The 19,744-nt window shown below is 36.8% G+C and overlaps 1 protein-coding gene across 4 annotated transcripts in view; it reads right to left on the bottom strand.

Annotated features, from left to right (window-relative positions):
- The window catches only part of arhgef4 (Rho guanine nucleotide exchange factor (GEF) 4), a 55,691-nt gene that overhangs the window by 11,537 nt on the left and 24,410 nt on the right, over positions 1–19,744 (bottom strand). For 3 of the 4 annotated variants that reach the window (XM_028434987.1, XM_028434989.1, XM_028434988.1), the window contains one exon: positions 3,215–3,369. In XM_028434987.1, the coding sequence (XP_028290788.1) occupies positions 3,215–3,369 (155 nt within the window). Of the gene's footprint in view, positions 1–3,214; positions 3,370–18,989; positions 19,252–19,744 lie in introns of those variants that run through there. The other variant, XM_028434990.1, reaches the window with a different exon arrangement.

The following is a 19,744-nucleotide window of genomic DNA, read 5'->3' as shown; positions in this document are numbered from 1 at the left end:
CACAGACAAGTTGGTCTGTTTCCAGACAAGCGTGCACATCATCAAAACATCTTGTTTCAGTCAGGTTTTTTGGGTGAGAAAAGTGTTTTGACCGAAAACCGACAATGCACTTTTGGGCCATTTTCAGCCGAAAATGTTGAGTTGCTGCAATTTCGGTGCATCACTGGTTTGAACCCACACGACTGATGTAAAACAACAGGGAACAGAATCACACAAAAGCAACCGATTTACCAAACAACTGACAAAAACATTATATTTAACAAGAAACTGATACAAAAACATAATATTTAACAAAGAACTGATATCAAACACAAAGATCTGTTTGTAAGGAAACAATCATGTGCAGATCTTTGAGAAACTTGGAGCCAAATGATTTTTAAATGTTGGTAAAATGATGCATTATTTCAAAAACACGCAGAGATGCAAAGCTCCAAACATCAGAGTATTTAGCAACACACAGAACATTGTGTACAGACAGTGTGTGTGTGTGTGTGTGTGTGTGTGTGTGTGTGTGTGTGTGAGAGAGGCACAGAGTATCTGATCAAAGCAGCTCTCAGTGATTGTTCCTGCGTTGCCAGGTTAGACGTCCATCCATCCTCATGCTTTATGGATGCTGCTCCTTTCTTCGTCGTGTGTGTCTCTCTCTCTACTGGAACGCCAGCAGGAACATGAGCACCACGTTGATGACGATGAGGAGCATCATGATGATAAAGACCACCACCTTCTGTGTCTCTGGGGGGAGGTTACACCTCAGTACGGTGTTGAACATGCCCGTCCTCTGCCTGCTCCACCTCCCCGACCCACCGCCACGCGCCATCAGCACCTCCTCCTCCTCCCTCTCCTCCTCGTCCTCCTTCTCCTCAGGGCCGTGGCCCCCCCTCCCCCTCAGAGCTGAGCCCCCACACCACACAGCGTCCCCTCTCCTCTCCCCTCTCCAGGCGTCTCTGTCACGCTCCTTTGGTCTGGTTCTTTTCCTGCGCTCGGCGCCGGCGCCGCTCGCCTGCTGGGTGTCGGCTGCCACTTTGCCGACGGCCGACGTCTCCCGGCCTGTCGGTGGAGGGGGCGTGATGACGTCTCCTCCTCTTTCTTCTTCTTCTCCTTTTACTGTGACACTAGCTCTGTCATCATTAGTCCTTTTTATTCGTTGGTTCTTCTGTTGATCACAGCGTCCGCGTCAAAGATAAAAATGGTTCCACACCTCTCTTCTTCTCTTCCTCTTTGCTGCATGTGCTTCACTCTAGTTCTTCTAAAATGGAGCTCGATGCAGCGCCTGGAGCCGAGCTGCTGCGACCTCATCCATCCATCCAGCCATCCAACTACCAGGAGAACCTTTCTCTCCTGTTTTCCATGTCAACCCACCCTTGCAACACTGGCAGCCAATCACAGTGAAGAATGTGTCAGCACATCCTGGATACCGGGGCAGCAGAGGGAGGGCCATAGCAACCCATTAGAGGAGGGGGGGGGATGCTGCGCTTCAAGGGAGAGCGACACGTTTCATCCAAAATGCATGTGATCATATATCTGATCTGAGGGTGACATCATCAATATTCATGTCATCATTTAGAGTAATGACCAATCAGAAATCAGTGCAATAATACAGGAAACAGCAAAGGAACAGTTTTTCTATTGTGTATCTGTATTTAGATTTTGTATGTTTTTCTCGCATTTTTGATATTTTCTGTTATTTTTGTGCATTTTTATCTTCCTCTTGTGTATTTTTGCTGCCATTTTGTGTATTTCTGTTCTCATTTTGTGTATCTTTCTTGTATTTTGTATGTTTTTATGTTATTTTTGTTCTTATTTTGTATATTTTTCTGTTATTTTGTATATTTTTCTGTTATTTTGTACATTTTTATTGTTATTTGTGCATCTTTTTCTCATTTTGTATGTTTTTCTCTCATTTTGAATATTTTTATATCATCCTTTTGTGTATTTCTGCTGTTGTTTTGTCTATTTTGCTCTTATTTTGTATGTTTACTTTGGGGCCACAGTTGTCCACGTCTGATCTACTGTATGTAAAAATTATTTATTGAACGTATTCTGGTTTCTGCACCTCCTCATGTAAGCTAGCATTAAGAGGGCCAATAGCTGCTAGCAGCTACAGTTCTTCTATTGATCAGGATGAGGAAACAATCTTTGTCTGTGATGATGGTGATACACTCTGGAAATTGTGCTTAATGCTGTAGTTTTACAAAGAAACAAGAGAAAAGAAAGAAACCTCCATCAGAACCAGAAATTAGATTTAAAGGAGAGAAATGAACCAATCAGAGACAGAGATATAAGATATGTTCTTATTTCACCTGTTACACACAATACACTACGTGACATTGTCATTTTACTCACCCATGTGTGTCTGATAACAATTACCAAAGAACCACTGGGAGGCAGCAGAGAGCTGACTGTCTGATCTGTGTTTTAAACAGGAAGAAGAAACTAAACTGATCACTGACTGATCAATAACTGATCACTAACTAATCACTAATCAGTAACTGATCACATGCCTCTCTACCAAGATGGAATAAAACAATTACTAACAGTCTAACAATAATAATTAACTGGTATGAAAGTGTCAAAATTTGGGATAATCCTCAAAAAATGAAACTGTTGGCTGTCAAAGCTCAGTAAAATATATAACACTAAATATATAATAATGTACATGTTCCTTATAACAGGATGGCAAAAGAAAACACACGTTTATAAAGCAACAGTAAAATTACTATTTTGTTTGTGAGGTTATTTAATAAATTAAACTAATGTGAAGTAGAAACATGAAACTATTCTGCAAACATTACTATCTGCAGGTAATTTACTTGATCAAATGAAACAAAGTCAAATCTTAATAAAAAATATTTCATAGAATAAAATTACATTTCATAGTTTTCAACAAAACACATCTTTTTTTGTCACTGTTGAACCAAGAAAGTTAAACGACATGTTGGCCAACAAATATTAACAAATAGTCGCTGCTTTAATCAGAGAAAAACAATAACACACTTAAAAAAGGTGATGTCATCAGTCCATGCAGAAACACAATCACTATAGAAACATAATAGATTTCACCAAAAAATCCATTGTTTGAACCTTTTCCTGTGTAAATCACAGTAAATCAGAAGCTGTATTTCTGTGACTGTAAAGGAAGCCGTTTCCTTATTTAAAGGTGTAAAAAAAAAAAAGTGTGTGTAGTGAAGTCAGTGCATCCATGGTGTGTGTTTACCTCATTGATGGCGAGCTGCTCTCCTCCTCCTCCTCCAGGGTGTCCAAACCTATGTCCAGAGTGACAGAAGTCATCGTAGAGGAGGAGGTCTTCTTCACTGCCCACATCCTCCCTCAGCCCTGATCTGTCTGAGGTTCCATCAGGAACCATCACCGCTACACACACACACACACAACACACACACACAAAATCCCTGCTGAGTCATTCTACAGTCTGTAACAACATGTAAAACAAAATGCTTGTTTGGTTCCAGGGACTCTGGTTTCTCCCGCAGTGAGACAAACATATGGTGAAAATGTAGCAGTGGAATGAATCACCTGCACCACCTGAAATATGATTTATTTCAATCAACCTCTGAACATTCCTGCAGCTAATGCTCTATTAATGTCCTTCTGAAGGTTTTTAATCTATGGACAGTTGGAATTCTTCTTCTTGTGCTCAGTTTGAAGCAGGAAAACTTATAATAATGGAGTCAAAACATACTAAAGCAGTGGTTCCCAAACCGTGGTACGCGTACCCCTAGGGGTATCAGATATATTAAACAATACATTTCAAAATAATCAGGAAATGTTCCTAGTTCCTTTTTAGGCTATTTTTAGGACAAATTAATCACAAACTAACAGTACCATTGCTCAATAAAATATTATATATATATAATATAAATATTTACTTTTATTGAAACAGGATTATTTTATGCTGTAGAAGCCATTTTATCACACTTTTCACAACAGGAGACAATAATTAGCTACATTTTACATCGGAGGCCAATTTGACTAACTATTGAAGTAATTATTTCCACTTTAATTCTACTTTAAATTACACTCATTGTTTTGAGTTTGTAAATTAAGCTAATGTTAAAGACACATTGAAAAATTAAATGAAATTATGGAGAGGGTACTTAAGATATGAAGAGGGGGTACACATGAGTACATGGAGAATCACTGTACTAAAGCAACAACAGCAGCTCAAACTGTTTGGTAGCTTTAAGTATCACATTGCAATATTTTGTACAAAAACCAACATCATTTAGACATGTTTTTGACCTGGATATAAACCAGAAATGGGCAATTTTATCACAGTGGTGATCTAATCTGAGGGTCAGATGATCAACATTCATGTCAACATTTAGAAAAATGACCAATCTGAGAATTAACACAGGAAACAACATAGGATTTCTGTGGGTTCTTCAGTTATTTCTGTGGATTCTTCTCGTCACTATGAGTATTTTGTCGTCATTTTGTATTTTTTTCTGTTATCTGTTTCTGTTTTTTGAGTCAATTTGTGTTGTTTTAGTGATACTGCATTTTAGGAGTCATTTTAATATACTTTTTTATATTTTGAGGGTATTTTTGTAGCCGTCTTTTGTGTTTTTGTAGTAAATTTTGTCAATTTTTTCCGTCATATTGTGGGTTTTTGGAGTAATTTTGTGCATTTTCTTTGGAGGATGACAAAATTAGACAAACATTAGGAACAGAAAATGAATGATCTAAACATGAAACAATTGAGGGAATTTGTATTCACCGCAGATAAATCCCCATTCAGATTTAATATTCAAACACAAGCAGCCACATATTGATAAGGGGGCTAATTAATGAGATCTTTAACTTTATGAGCGTCATCAGTGAGCAGTGAGAACAGTGAATATATTAATAAAATAAAGTCTGCAGAGAGCTTTGTCTTCATTCCTGTCATAAATAAACTCTATAAACTCTGTTTGTGGATAAAAGCTGTGAAGCTAAAAATAATCCAGCTGTCAAGTCTCACCCACAGTTGTTCTATGAAGCTTTATAGAGAAAGATATGAAAGACATCACTGCAGACATGAAGGTAGACATGGCCACCGATGGGATGAACAAAGGCTACAGAAACATTAGCATCAGCACAATGCAAACAATCCTTATGTACGTATATAATCCAGATGTTCTTTTCCAACATGGTCTTCCATGTAGGAGGATCGTGGCTGCATCTTCCACCCTGTCACCATGTGCTGCAGTGTCTCAGGGGCTCCTTAAGTTAGCAGCAGTTAGCAGTTAGCTTCTTCAGTCACTCTGTCTGGATCACATCAGGCCTTTGACCCTCTCCTGGATGTCCATCACTGCCCCAATGACTGAGCACCAACCCACCTGTGCGAACGAGCCACACGCTAGGCTAACAATAGCTAACAATGGCTAATGACCAACTCCACAGTAGAAATCTAAGACTGACAATTAAACTGTTTCACAAAACTTCATTCTAGTAACTGAGCTTTTAGAACGGGGGGGGGACCGTTATGAGAGTGGGGGTGTGATTGTATCTGATGCGAAGGCCACATTTAGAAGCACGACCGATGTGAGCATTAATATCAGTCTTTCATTGTTTATATGATGTGGTGTTACTTTGTATTATTTTGTGCTTGTTCAGTGTATTTTTATCCCATTTTGTGCATTTTTGTTGTTTGTTTTGAAGTCATTTTGTGTATTTTCCTGTCACTGATGTTTTTCTGTTGCTGTTTTTTTTGTGCTGTGGATCATTTTTTATTTTGTTTTTTTGAGTAATTTTGTGTAATTTTGCATATTTGTCTGTCATTTTGTGTTTCTTTGCTGTCGTTCCTGTAATTTTTTTATTTATTGATTGATTTTTTAAAAAAAAATAATTTTATGCAGGGACTTTGGGGGCCGCATGTGGCCCACATCCATTCTAGAATGTGTTGAGTCTTACACCAGCATAATGTCTTTGATTAAGACTTTATTATTAGATAGGGCTACTTCAGAATAACATTTAAAAAAGTAAAAAAAAAAAAAAAAAAAAAAACTAAATCAAAACAAAATAATTGCTTATGTTTCCTGACCTCACATATTTAATATTTTGTTCCTATAGAACAGGGTTTTTCCACTTTGGGGTAGCTGAAAAGTTTAGCAATAATAAAATTAAATAAAAACTTTTAACTATAAATTTATTTTTCAATTTGTCTACTTTGCATGATTAAAAAACAAAACATATCACAGAACTAAATAATCAAAGATCCTAAATAATTATTGTTTTTCATATTAAAAAAACACCACTTTCTGAAATATAAACCTAGTTAAAATAAAATGCAGTATAAAAATATCTGAGGGCACATATTGTCACTTTGTGCATTTGTAACACAATATAAAACAAAAAATAAGTAATCAGGGGTCACCACAAATGTGTGATATATGTGATGAAGTTAAACCCTATATGAGATGCTGTATAGATCACCACCAGAGGTTTATAAAGTCAGTGTGAATGAATGAATGTGTCAATGACTGTATATCTGAATCATGGTGATCGACTGAATGTAGGTTAACTGTGTCACTGGATCACATTCATCTACACAGAAAACATTCAATGGTTAGTGGCACGATGGAGCTCAGTGAGGGAAGTGGAGCGTGAAGGTTTTCATTCTGTGTGCACGCACGCGCGCGCGCTGTGGCACGTGCACGCTCACCATGCATGACTGGGTGGAACTGAACCACTGAGTGGCCTCAAACAGTCACTGTGGGAACCATTGGAGCCTTAGTGGATATTTATATCACACAATACTCTGTGTTTACTGGACATACTGAATATTAACAGCACTCACATTTCATCAGAGTTATAAATCAGAACAACATCCAATGTTCCAACATCCTCCTACTTGGACAATTGTTGTTAAAAAAAAAACAAACAGAGCCCATGATTCCATCGCTAATTGAGTAGAGAACACTTAACATTTCTAAACTTCCATTTGGTTGGAATGCTTTTTACACTGAACCCAAAAAACAACAATGTTTCCACAGCTGCAGAAAAGTCTGTTTACTGACCACAGATCTATAGGCTTTATAAAGCTTATTATGATATAAGGCAAGAGTAGACACGGGCCACATGCAGATGAACAGCAAAAAAATACCCTATAAACACAAAAAATGACAGGAAAATACACAAAATCACAACAGATATACACAAAAAAATACTCCAAAAACACAGTGACAGAAAAAAATACACAAAATCACAACAAAAACACAGATTGACTGAAAAATGCATAAAATGTGAACAAAAATACACAAAAATGCCCCCAAAAACAATATGAAAAGAGAAATGCACAAAATCCCTCTCAATAACACACAAGGTGATAACAAAAAATACACAAAATTATCATAATGTCAACCAAAATGCACAAAAAGACTCAAAAACACAAAAGGACATTAAAAATTTACAAAAAATAAGGAAAAAAAAAGAAATTGAGAAAAATATACAAATTACAATAAAAACACACAAACCCTTTGTAGTTTTTTGTGTTAAAGCTCTGATTGGTCATTATTCTAATGATGTCATGGATGTAGATCATGTGACCCTCAGATCAGATACAATCACATGTTTGTGGCCTCACTGTGATTAAAATTGTAGAAGTTCACTGACTTTTCTCTGGAGTTCTAGTAAAACACACAGTGATCTCTGGTGTGATTCCTGTCTCATTGATTATTGATTTGCATTGATGGTAAATGAAGCTCCATCATCAGGAAACTACAGATCATTTCTTAGAAGTTTTGTGTTGCTTGTACACAAAGTAAACTCCGGCGTTTGTTTTAAAGCACAAACAGGAAACTGATCCCTCCACCACACTGTGTTCATTATAAACTGTGTTTAATCCCTACAGCCAAACGTTGACATGTTTATCTACTGCCTGATGAATCCAAAAACACAGAGGGCCTGTCCCCTGAAGCTGGATCAGTAGATCCTGATGTGTGTGCCTTAGCTTCAGCTAACCAAACATTCTCTGTACTATGAAGCAGGATATAAACACGTTTACTAACCCAGGTGATTTCAGCCTGGCTACGTGAGTGCCCCTGTGACAGGGGGCGGAGTTAGCAGCGTCAGACCAATCACAATCACAGATAAACTGTGGAGAGCAACTTACGTTACTTTTGTTTCAAAATGTAAAGAATTAAAATCAATAATTCAGATCAAAAACAAGAGAAAAATTTATTATTTTTATTACAGCACACGTTTCTATTCAGGTAGTCCTCAATTGTTTCACTGTAGTATCTGCCTCACTATAGTATGTACAGTATGTACAGTATGAATGAGTTGATGCTTCATCAGCTGACAGTAGATCAGTCCATCAGACATAAATCTATATTGTTCCTAAATGATGTCATTATTAAATGAAAGGATTAATTAATCCATTAATAATCTTTCTTTCCTAAACCTAAGTTACCATGGTGATTTAGCCTAAGTTCCCATGGTGATTTAACCCAAGTCACCATGGTGATTTAGCCTAAGTTACCATGGTGATTTAACCTGGGAAGAAGTTAGCCATCTTCGTAGTACAGGACAAACCCAATAAATCCTGGAAGTTACAGAGAGGGAAGAGGAAATCCAGGTTCATAGGACAACCTAAATGTCTGCTAGTCATTTTGCGTATATTTGTTGTCCTTTTGTTGAAGTCTGGGAGTTATTTGGTGAGTTTTTTTTGGGGGCTCCATGTGACGCTCAGCCAACCATGTGACCATGTTAGAGGTGATGAAACCCAGCAGGTAATCTCTAACAGCAGAAGATCAATAAAAACAATGAATGTGTTAATCCTCATCACGTATGTTGTATGTTCTCCTGTTTACAGAGGAAAGTGTGTGTGTGTGTGTGTGTGCTGCGTGACCTTTGAGATGAAGATGAAGACGACTTCCAGGCTTTGATAAAGGATAGTGAGAAGGAATGACGGAGTGAGATGATGATGGGGGAGGGGCAGACGCAGTGTAAGGAGGTACCAGGCATGGCTGAGATACTGCTCACTGTGTGTGTGTGTGTGTGTGTGTGTGTGTGTGTGTGTGTTCAAAGAACATAGCCCTACATGGACTGGACCACACACCAGTGTGAGAGTGTGCACATACACACATATACACACAGCCTCAGCATCCTCCTCCTGCACACCTTCACTGCTATTATCACAGTGATGGGGGAGGGGTGGATGAATATAGACCACATCTCTCACACATCCTCTCCTTTTCATTCTATTAATCACTCTCAAGTGTTTCTAACACCAAAACATCTGCACATTGTGTTAAAGGAGCTGGAAACAGTAACCATGGCAACCATCCCATGCCAAACAACTCCATATATATGTCTCTTTATGCAGCAGAGAAGAAGAGATGCAGTTTTACATTTCAGGATGTTGCACTTCTATTAGAAGTTATTGGTGTATTTCAATAGCTTCACTTAAAGATAGAATCTACAAAGAAAGAGTTTTAGTTCTACTGGGTGAACTGGTTTTACCGTCATATATCATGTATTCATAAAAATGTGTGTGAGACCTCTGTAGCAGCTGGAATCATTGTAAACAGTCTGACCAATCCCTGTCATTTGGTCCTCACGAAAAGAACCAATCAGATGCCTCCATGTCTGCCTATGCCCTCCTCTGTAAAAAGAACAATACCAATACACAAAAATTACTCAAACTCAACGACTACATAATACATAAAAACAATTTCAAAAACACACAAAAAATACACCAAAACAACTGCAAAAATACACAAAAACATACAAAAAACGAAACCAAAAATATCAACAAAAATACACAAAAACAACTTAGAAAATACAATAAAACACCAACAAAAACTCCAAAAATACACAAAAATGACTCCAAAAAAATCCAACACAACAACAAAAATCTTCTGTATATCAGATGCATGGGGGCGTGGCTTTGGGCGGAACCCTGACGTGAGCATACAGAGAGGGAAGAGGGGGTGGAGCTTAGAGGAGGTCTTGCTAGCTCAAATCATACTAGCTTTTTTTAGACTGCAGACTGCACCTTTAAAACTACCGGTAACATACAGTTATCCAACTAATGTTTTACGTTTCATAGTGAACATGTTCTCACTCTAGTTCTTCGTTTAATAGCTGGTATAAATGTTTAGAAGTATTTGGAATAAGACACAAAGTTCATCTAAAATCAAACATACTGTAGCAGGTTCTTTATAAATGGTCCCTTAAATCCAAGCTGAAAATAATGTCTAATATTCTGCTTCAGTCACAAACCAACAGGCCAAACTCTCTATTAAAGCTGCACAGAATTATTTAGCAGAGAACTGAACGTCTTCCACATTTCTGCAGAGAAAAAGAATGTGGGAGGATCTGACATTCAACCATGTTTAAAAAAATAAGACTTAGAACAAGACGAGCTCAGAGGATTCCAGAGTAAAACGTGATAGAAGACACCTGTGGAACAGGAAGTACTGAATAATCCATGTTCTACAGAGAACTGGAGCAGGACTAAAGGAACGTGGAAGGGATTCTAAGTCAATGAGAACAATTTACCAATATTTCATTTTATAACATTTACCATCAGCAACACGTATCTACAGTATACAAACATTAATGTTGTTGGACAACAAGCCCAACGCATCATAAACAAAACCTGCAGTTATGTTGTTAAAGCAAAAAGCACATTTGTTTTTATTCTAATTCCTCACCTTAGAACAGAGGTAAGCAACTTATATGTTGTTTGATTAAAGGGCCACATTATGTACATACATATCAGCATTCAGAATAATGACTAATCTGAGCATTAATACAGTAAAGAACAAAGTCTTTAATAGTAATTTTCCTGTCATTGTGTGCATGTTTGTTGTTGTCTTGCTTGTTATGATTGCATTTTGCTTTCTGTTGTCCTTTTGTGTATTTTTCCTGTTAAATATATGTTTGTGAAATCATATTGTGTATTTCTGTTGTCGTTTGGCTTGTTAGTACTGTGGGTTTGCTAAGTACTTTTTTGTGTTTTTCTTGTCTTTTACTGTATTTTCCTGCAATGTGTTTAATGTATTCATGCTTTTTGTTTGTACGTTTCTGTCATTTTGTATGTTTACTTTGAGGGCCGCATAAAATTAGACCAAGGGCCGCATGTGGCCCCCAGGCCGCCTGTTGCCCATGTCTGCCTTAGAATGATAGAGAAACAGCTGCATGTCACCTATGTAATTTAGATACGAGCCACTGAAATCTGTCAAATCTCACCTGATCCAACACCGGAGCAGCATTAGAGCACCACTTACATAGACATGCTGTGATAACAGGTGATAACTGCAGAGTGAGGCAGTTTCAATAAGAGCAGAGAGAAAGAAAAGAGTGAGGATACGCCATGGAAACAGAGCTCATCTACAGCAGGAGGTCAGGGGCCACATGAGGCTCTCGCTCTAATGCTGAGCAGAGAAAAACACACAAATAGGACTCCAAAAATGACAAAAAAGAAAATCCAGCATGACAAAAACGACTCAAAAAATACATAAAAGTTATTCCAAAAATACAGGAAAAACACCAACAAAAATACACAAAAACCAACTCCAAAAACACCAACAGAAATGACAAAAAAGAAAATCCAAAGTAACACAAAAAGGACACCTAAAAATATATAACTCCAAAAATACAAAAAAATTACCAACAAAAATACAGTAAAATTGCCCCAAAAATACACAAAAAAATTTAAAAATTGACAAAGTTGTCAAAAATACATGAAAAACATGAAAAAAAAACACAAAAATGACTCCAAAAACAGACAAAAACACACAAAGCTGACTTAAAAAAAAAATCCAAAATGACTCCAAAAACACAGAATAATATATCCAAATATACAACAAAAACACACAAAATTCCTCCAAAGACACACAAAGCCTTTTTCTTTCCTGTGTTTACATCTTTATTTATGCTAATTACTCTAACACATTAACATTAAAACAATCATAACTTTGTGGCCCACGGTGATAAAAGTAGCTCATCTCTGATCTACAGACTTCTCTGAGGAACTTAAATCATCCGTGAATCTGTATCTTTTATTATCACAGAGGAGTGTATAGTATGTTCAAGAACATGTAGAATGTTCTCATTTCAGGACAGAATGTGATCCACTCGTTAAAAGTTAGTTAGCTTAGCTTAGCACCCATTTACATATGTAGTGCCTTTAATTATCTAAGGAATTCTGAGTCCTGATGGTTGATCTATTGTTTAGAGGTCATGGTATTTGGCAAATAAAAATTGTCAAATACATTGTTATCGTAGGAGTTATTACTTTTCTTCCGCAACTCCTTTGTCATTCAACTCCTCCTAGGCTATTATTGCAGCACTAATGACACGTATGTCATCTCATAGGGGCAATGTCAAGGTATTCATTTAATCTAATGAAAGTTTTTACTATCATTAAATAGCTACTATTAATGATATCACTATTATTACTTATTTATTTTTGTATAAAATATTTACTGTTTTGATCAACTGTTAAATGTATACTGTGTGTGTGTGGGTGTGTATGTGTGTGTGTCTATCTATATTTTGTTGTATTTATTATTTTTGAAATATTGAATTCTTGTATGTTTGCTCTGCTGTATCTGTCATTTTATGTAAGTTGAGGACCCCCTCGAAAACGAGATGCTCCATCTCAAGGGGCATATCCTCCAATAAATAAATAAATAAATAAATAAATAAATAAATAAATAAATAAAATAAAGGTCATGTCAAGTGTCAAAACGCATAATTTTCCATATCTCTATGAGTATTTATTGTACAGGTTGGATGCTTACATTTATGAAAAGCTCATCTCAAGTGGAGCATTTTATTTAAATGAACCAAAGCTGTACGACCTACCAGTGAAAAGATTGGTAGGGGTCAAAGTTCATGATGTCACAAAAAAACAAAGGAATACTTTTTTTCTCTATAACTTGGACACAAATTGAGATCCAGTGCTCAGACTGGTACCACTGAACAACCTTTGCTCAAGGTTATATTTAAGGCCAAGGTCAGTCTTCTGTTTTTCCTGCATTATTACTTTAATTAGAAAAAAGAACAAACTTGTCAACAAATCCAAATACAGGTTGTCATTTTTGCCAATATTTTCAAATTGCCAAATACGTATTTGTCTTGCAAATACAGGTCTTGCCTAGTTTGCTCTTGTAAGTCATTTGTAGTAATAAATCTGTTTTTATTGTGTTTTTTTGTATTTACATCACCTTAAACACTGACTGTGAGAATGTGACCTTTGTTTATGACCTTGACTCCTGATTCCAGTACATCTACACAAACACACAAATACACCTTAAAAAAAAAAGAAGACAAACTCTGAGATCTTTTTTCTGCTCTGCTCTTTGTTGTGAGTAGTACTGGTTAAGATAGATTAGTGGAACGCTGAGCCTCTAACAGACATTATTACCCATGATAAAGTGACTGTAGAGGACATTAATATCACCTGAATGCTTCCATGCACTCAACACTGAGCTTTGTTGAGACTTGTTCTCACTAATGTAGAAGCTTCGTCATTATGCTGCTTTTCTTTTAGGCTGGGCTACCGGACTCAAAATGCTACTCACTTTGTTGTTGTTGTGTACACTATTTAAAATCACTACTCCTCTGTTATTCGTGAACGGATCGGGTTGAAATTTGGTAGCTATAATCTATGGATGTGTACGCATCGATGCTCGGAGGCCAAATTTTTGATTTGCAGCCCATGCGTCTATGAAACAGCAGAATTGGAACTGTCGCCCCCTGCGGTCACAGATTTTTTTCGGGTCAAGGATTTTGTTTACCTAATTTTGGTAAACAAAAGAGGTTTACATCAACTTTTTTAAATTTTACTGATTTTTAGAGCAACCCAAAGCAGCACAAGTTGTCATTTTGCCTGAAAAAGCTGCTAAATGATCCTGAATGCTTCACCTCATATAGAACTCAATGAACTCAAGATAAATTCAAACAAAACAGAAACTCTGATCATGGCTCCTGATGAAAAGATCCCTCTGATTAAAAACTACCTTGGTGCTCTGGGCTCATCTGTGAAAACCAGCCTCAGAAACCTTGGGGTTGTGTTTGGATGGTCAATGTAGTCTGACTAAAAACTGTTTTTACCACCTGAGAAATATCTCTAAAGTGAGGCATTTGTTTTCAGATCTGGAACTGGTCATACACGCGTTTATATCATCACGCATTGACTATTGTAATTCTGTTTTCACTTGTTTTAATAAGTCGACCCTAAACAGACTCCAGATTGTACAGAAGGCTGCTGCCAGACTTTTGACTGGTACCCCTAGAACATCCCATATTACCACCATTATTTCTACTCTGCACTGGCTTCCAGCCAAGCTTAGCATAGACTATAAAACCTTAGTTCTTACTTTCTGAGCGTTACACAACCAGGCCCATCAATATATCATGGATTTGTTGTGCCCCTACACTTCGGGTGCAGTCTTTGGTCCTCAGACCAGGGTCTCCTAAAGATCCCAAAAACTAAATTTAAAACCTGAGGAGACCTGGTGTTCCAGGCTGTGGCCCCCAGACTCTGGAATAACCTGCACCAGTCTCTCCGGGAGCTCCCATGTTTTATTATTCTATTATGACGTTGCACTTGTATTAATTTCCCCACAGCTGTGTACAGCACTTTGGGATTTTATCTGCAAAAAGCACTTCATAAATAAATTACTTACTTAATTACTTACTAAAAGGGGCGATTGGCGTCATCAATGACGTCATTTCAAACGCACTCTCAAACGCTAAAGTAGTCCCATTTTTAAAAGTTAATAAAACAAATATGGTGCAAAAATAATGTGTTTTGTTAGGCATAGATCTTCTAATAAGGACATTTCAAAGGTTTTAGGCCACATTTGTAAAAGAAAAATAGTGGAGGATCCCTTTAATATGCATTGTCGATTGAAAAAGTAAATGCAGTAATAAGTAAAGTAATCTGACTACAATTTACAGAAGTAACTAATAACTAGTACTGAGTAACTACCCCAACACTGATGATGACCACAGTGTGCTGACCTACAGAAATGTATTCAGTAAATAACTGGAGCTGTGGAGCTTTGTGAGCCTCAGGCTGCATGATTCCATATATACTGACCTACATTAGAAAGAGTTCTTATTTCATTCCTTGAACAACTGTAGAGGGAGAGTCATGCAGAGTTCACACAGACATTAGTTATACAAACTTATAATATGAAGGTATATGTTGCAAAATAGGAGAGCTTGATGTGAGAACTTGTATGTAAAAATCTACACTTGTGAAATTAATGTAATGTCACAAATGATGGGAAGAAATGTCTTAAATTTTAAACCCAAAGAATGCGTGATCTGAATGTGAAGTCACATGGGTATAAACTCATATTTACACAAATAAAATGACAGCTCCAAACTTGTAATCCAACATTTACTCATGTTTTTTTCTTACTTGTGCCAATTATGGTTTACAAGCACAACTCTGAGGTTATAACTTCTCACATCTGACGCTACAGATGAACTAAATACTGTGCTCACGTGAATCTACGCTGCTTGAATTTTGCAACACATTTTGCAAGACATCTGCAGCAAAAATGTTGGATTAAAAGTTTATTTACAGTATGTAAACAACAGTTTATACACATTGGTGAATATTTTCCTGTGACCTCGCATTCAGATCACGCACGTGTGAATATTTTCTTTGGGTTTAAATTTTAACTCGACAGGTTTACATTTTTTCCATCATTTGTTACATGAAATTAATTTCACACGTGTGTGAATTTTTATAAAAGTAAATATTTTTACATACAAGTTCTCACATCACATTCTACAAGTCCTATTTTGCAACATATTTAGCTTCATATTATATCTCAAACTGCAGCATGTCAGAACAGCAATGCATTTTTTCTCCTTTCTTCTGGACCAATATGTCCACTTTTAAAAGAAAAGGGTTGATAAATGTGTTTTCCAGATTTAGTTTTTTTTTTTATTTGAGCATTTGATGAAATTAGTCAAAAATGTAATTGCATTTCATTTGATTTTAGTATGTTTGTATTGTTTTTATTTGGAATAAAAATGTTATTTTACTTTATATATAGCATTATTATGACTTAAATGGACCTTTATGGTTTGTATTTGAGTATCTCTGACCTAAAGAAACCTTTATTCACTGCTTTGTGCATCAGGTGGCCTAGTTTTACAAACAACCCAAATATTTCCACAAGCTGTTTTCTAAGGATCAGTAAAAAAGCTTTGCTGCTTGTTCTGGTTAACAGAGCGAAGCTAACGAAGCTCTTCAAACAAGTGACTGTAAAGACTTTAGGCAAGTGAATAAAAATGCTCTCTGAGCTCAGGATTACATGTGATCTGCTCCTATTTATCACAGAGGCCTGCATTTAACTTTTAAAAACACCAACAAAAATACACAAAAACGACAGCAAAACACCAACAAAATTCCTCAAAAACAACAAAAAAAAAAAACACCAACAAAATACACGAAAACGACTAAAAAAACACCAACAAAATACACAAAAATGACTCTAAAAACATCAACGTACACAAAAAACCTGCAAAAACACCAACAAAAATAGACAAAAACAACTCCAAAAACATCAACAAACATACACAAAAATGACTCCAAAAGCAACACTGAAAACACCATGAAAAATACACAAAAATGATTAAAAAAACAACTAACAAACCTGTGATCTGCACCTATTTATCACAGATAGACCTGCATTTAACTTTGAAATATTTTTGCTATAAGGGTTCAAATATTTAACATTAACATATTATATTTTAATCTTTCACAAACTGTCCACAGATACTAAATAGATGAATTTTAGCTCGTGATGAACACATTAACTATGAAGGGTTTGTTCTCTTTAATCTCGTTTGATGGCAGACAAATTCATTTCCAATAAAAACCCATTCAGGATTATTTATATTTTTAGTTTTTAGAGAAAAAATGGTTTAAATCCTGCCCTGTGAGGCAGAGTACGGGAGGATTTTGATTAGATATTGATTAGAGTTTGTCCTACTGAGGTCTGAGAGATCAGCCAATGAGGGGTCAGCGTGAGCTCAGATCAATAAACAAATCTAAAATGAAAAGCAGCAGATGAACAGAGAGAAAAGGCAGAGCCTGGCCTTTAATCAGCCAGAGTGTCATCATTTCCTCCCGTTGATCAAAGAAGAAGATCTGATTATATTTACTGTTAACATCAGTGACATCATCACATACGAGCTGGACTATTAGTTTAGTTCATTAAAACATAGTAAAGCAATTAAAAATAAGCAAAAACAACAAAAACCATCCATTACATCTGTTTTCACTCACATTTACCAACTACTACAATGAGAAAAAAAAACATAAAGTCATGTGATCCAACATGTTAAAACCAGTAAATATCAACAATATGCTACAACCAATGTTCTCAAAGTGGGGTACGCAAATTGTCACAGGAGCTACGTGAATATAAATTAAAAACAGTGTGACAACATTGTAAAGTATATTATAAATATAGCAGCAGTCAGGAGCCTCCATGCATTGACACTAATGACACATTATCATCTGTCACACTGCCCTCTAGTGGTGACAGAAAATATAGGATCAACAAAAGCACAAATATGACTGCGCTACACAGCTTAGCGCTAGCTAAACATGTTTGATGTTTTTTGCCACCACGTACTGGTGTGGAAGTGGGTTTTTAGCTTTGACAAACATGAAAACTAAATATAGAGAAAGAAAGACTTTATGTGGAGAACAATTTAAGCCTCAGACTCTCTCACATTTAGCCAATCATTAGAGTTCTGTTCATTCTCTGTTTCAGGCTGATCAATATGTTGTATTACTGATTTATGTTCAATCAACTCATGTTTGGGAGATTTATTTTTCCTAAAACAGAGATTGTTTCTCAGTGAAAACATCAGTAGATTAATTAACTAAATAAAGCAAATAAGTGATATTTCTGAATTAGATGTTTTATTGTGTGTTTACATATTATTATTATTATTATTATATATTCCTTAACAGGATAGGTAAATACAGGGACCAATTTCACTATAGGGCTAATTGTATGTGTACGGCAGCAGATTAGGGCCATTTTTGATGGAGAAAAATAATTTTGATCAAATAAAGAATAAAGTTGAAATATGATGTTGAGATTAAAGTTTAATTTTTTTAAATAAACTGAAAATAGAATATGGTGTTTGCTAATAAAGTCATTTTTACATTATTATGTAATGCCATAAGTGTGCAGGAGTAGGAGGTACATGGTTAGGGTTGAAGGAGAACGGGACTGTGAAAAGTGTGGGAACCACAGATCTACACTATTGTATTCACACACAGTTAATTTACAGACATTAACAGTTAAAAAAACTACAAAAAAAAGCTTTGCTTAAGATTTTCCAATATATAAAAAGTTTCAAATTATACATTTTTTTTACATAATAATCTGAAGATTAGAGATGATAAAATAAATGGGGTTTGGACAAAGTTACAATTATCTGATCAACAGTCAGATTATATTGCATTTAATCCTTATTTATTTAACAGTCTTTTGCTTAATTATGTTTATTTTTCTTTTCTTTTCACTGCTTAGTGTTTCTTCTTTTCATCTGTAATATTTCTCGAGCCTTTATAAGAGAGAAATTTCCCCCTGAGATGAATAAAGTATTTCTGATTCTGATCATATTGCATTCAACACTAGTTAATGTTGATATAAACGTATGTAGAGTGGTAGGTGGGTCACAGATGATTGATCTTCATCAAGATGTCAGTGAAAAGGCTGCAGGGATTATGTATGGATTAGCATCAACAGATCACATTTAATCCCATGGTGAACGATTCACTGACCCAGTAACAGACAACGTTTCCCTGAACACACACACACACACACACACACACACACACACACACACACACACACACACACACACACACACACACACACACACACACACACACACACACACACACACACACACACACACACACACACACACACACACACACACACACACACACACACAGAGTATGCCGCGGTCCAGACTCTTACCTGTGGTGGAGTGCAGACTCTCTAAGCTCCAGTAACGTGACAGGACTCCTCTTAGCGTGCCCCCAAGGCTGCCCCCCCCTCCACCCATACATCCACCCACCCTAAGCTCCGTAGCCCCCCCTGTGGGACTCGCCCCATCGGACTCCGATCCTGGAGACAGCCCTGAGCTGCTGGTGCTATCACAGCTGATATCAGAGCTGCCCATGGGCAGGGGGGCGCTGCCCTCCAACGCTGCCTGGGTCCTCATACAGCTCAGAGAGAAGGAGGCAAAGGAGAAGTGGAGGAGCAGGTGGTTGGTTTTCAGGGAGCAGCAGCAGGAGGAGGAAGAGGAGGAAGAGGTTCGTGAGAGGAAGCGTGCTGCGCTATTCGCTGAGCAAACGCTCTCTGCTCAGAGCTCCTCCTCTCCCAGTCTAACATCATTATTATATACTGACATCCTCACATGTGCTGTGTGTGTGTGTGTGTGTCATTGTCTACTAACACACACGTGTGTGTGGAGCTGAGATCAGGCTCTCTCTCACTCCATCCTCCCATGAACACCAAACTAAACACTAACTAGGGCTGTACATTGCCATGAATCTGACAATACGATACACGATTAACATGTCATGATACTAAGCAATACGATAAATAATATTAATTACAAATGTCACCTTTACAAGTACAAAATGGTTTGAAATAGTTTTTCTACATAGTTGATAAGTTGGGTCAGACGATGCCATCTGTAGCAGCGCTTCAAGCCACGCCCACATCCT

Source organism: Gouania willdenowi, chromosome 20 (genome assembly GCF_900634775.1).
Source record: "Gouania willdenowi chromosome 20, fGouWil2.1, whole genome shotgun sequence".
Lineage (NCBI taxonomy): Eukaryota > Metazoa > Chordata > Actinopteri > Blenniiformes > Gobiesocidae > Gouania > Gouania willdenowi.
This window is presented reverse-complemented; position numbering and strand designations above follow the sequence as displayed.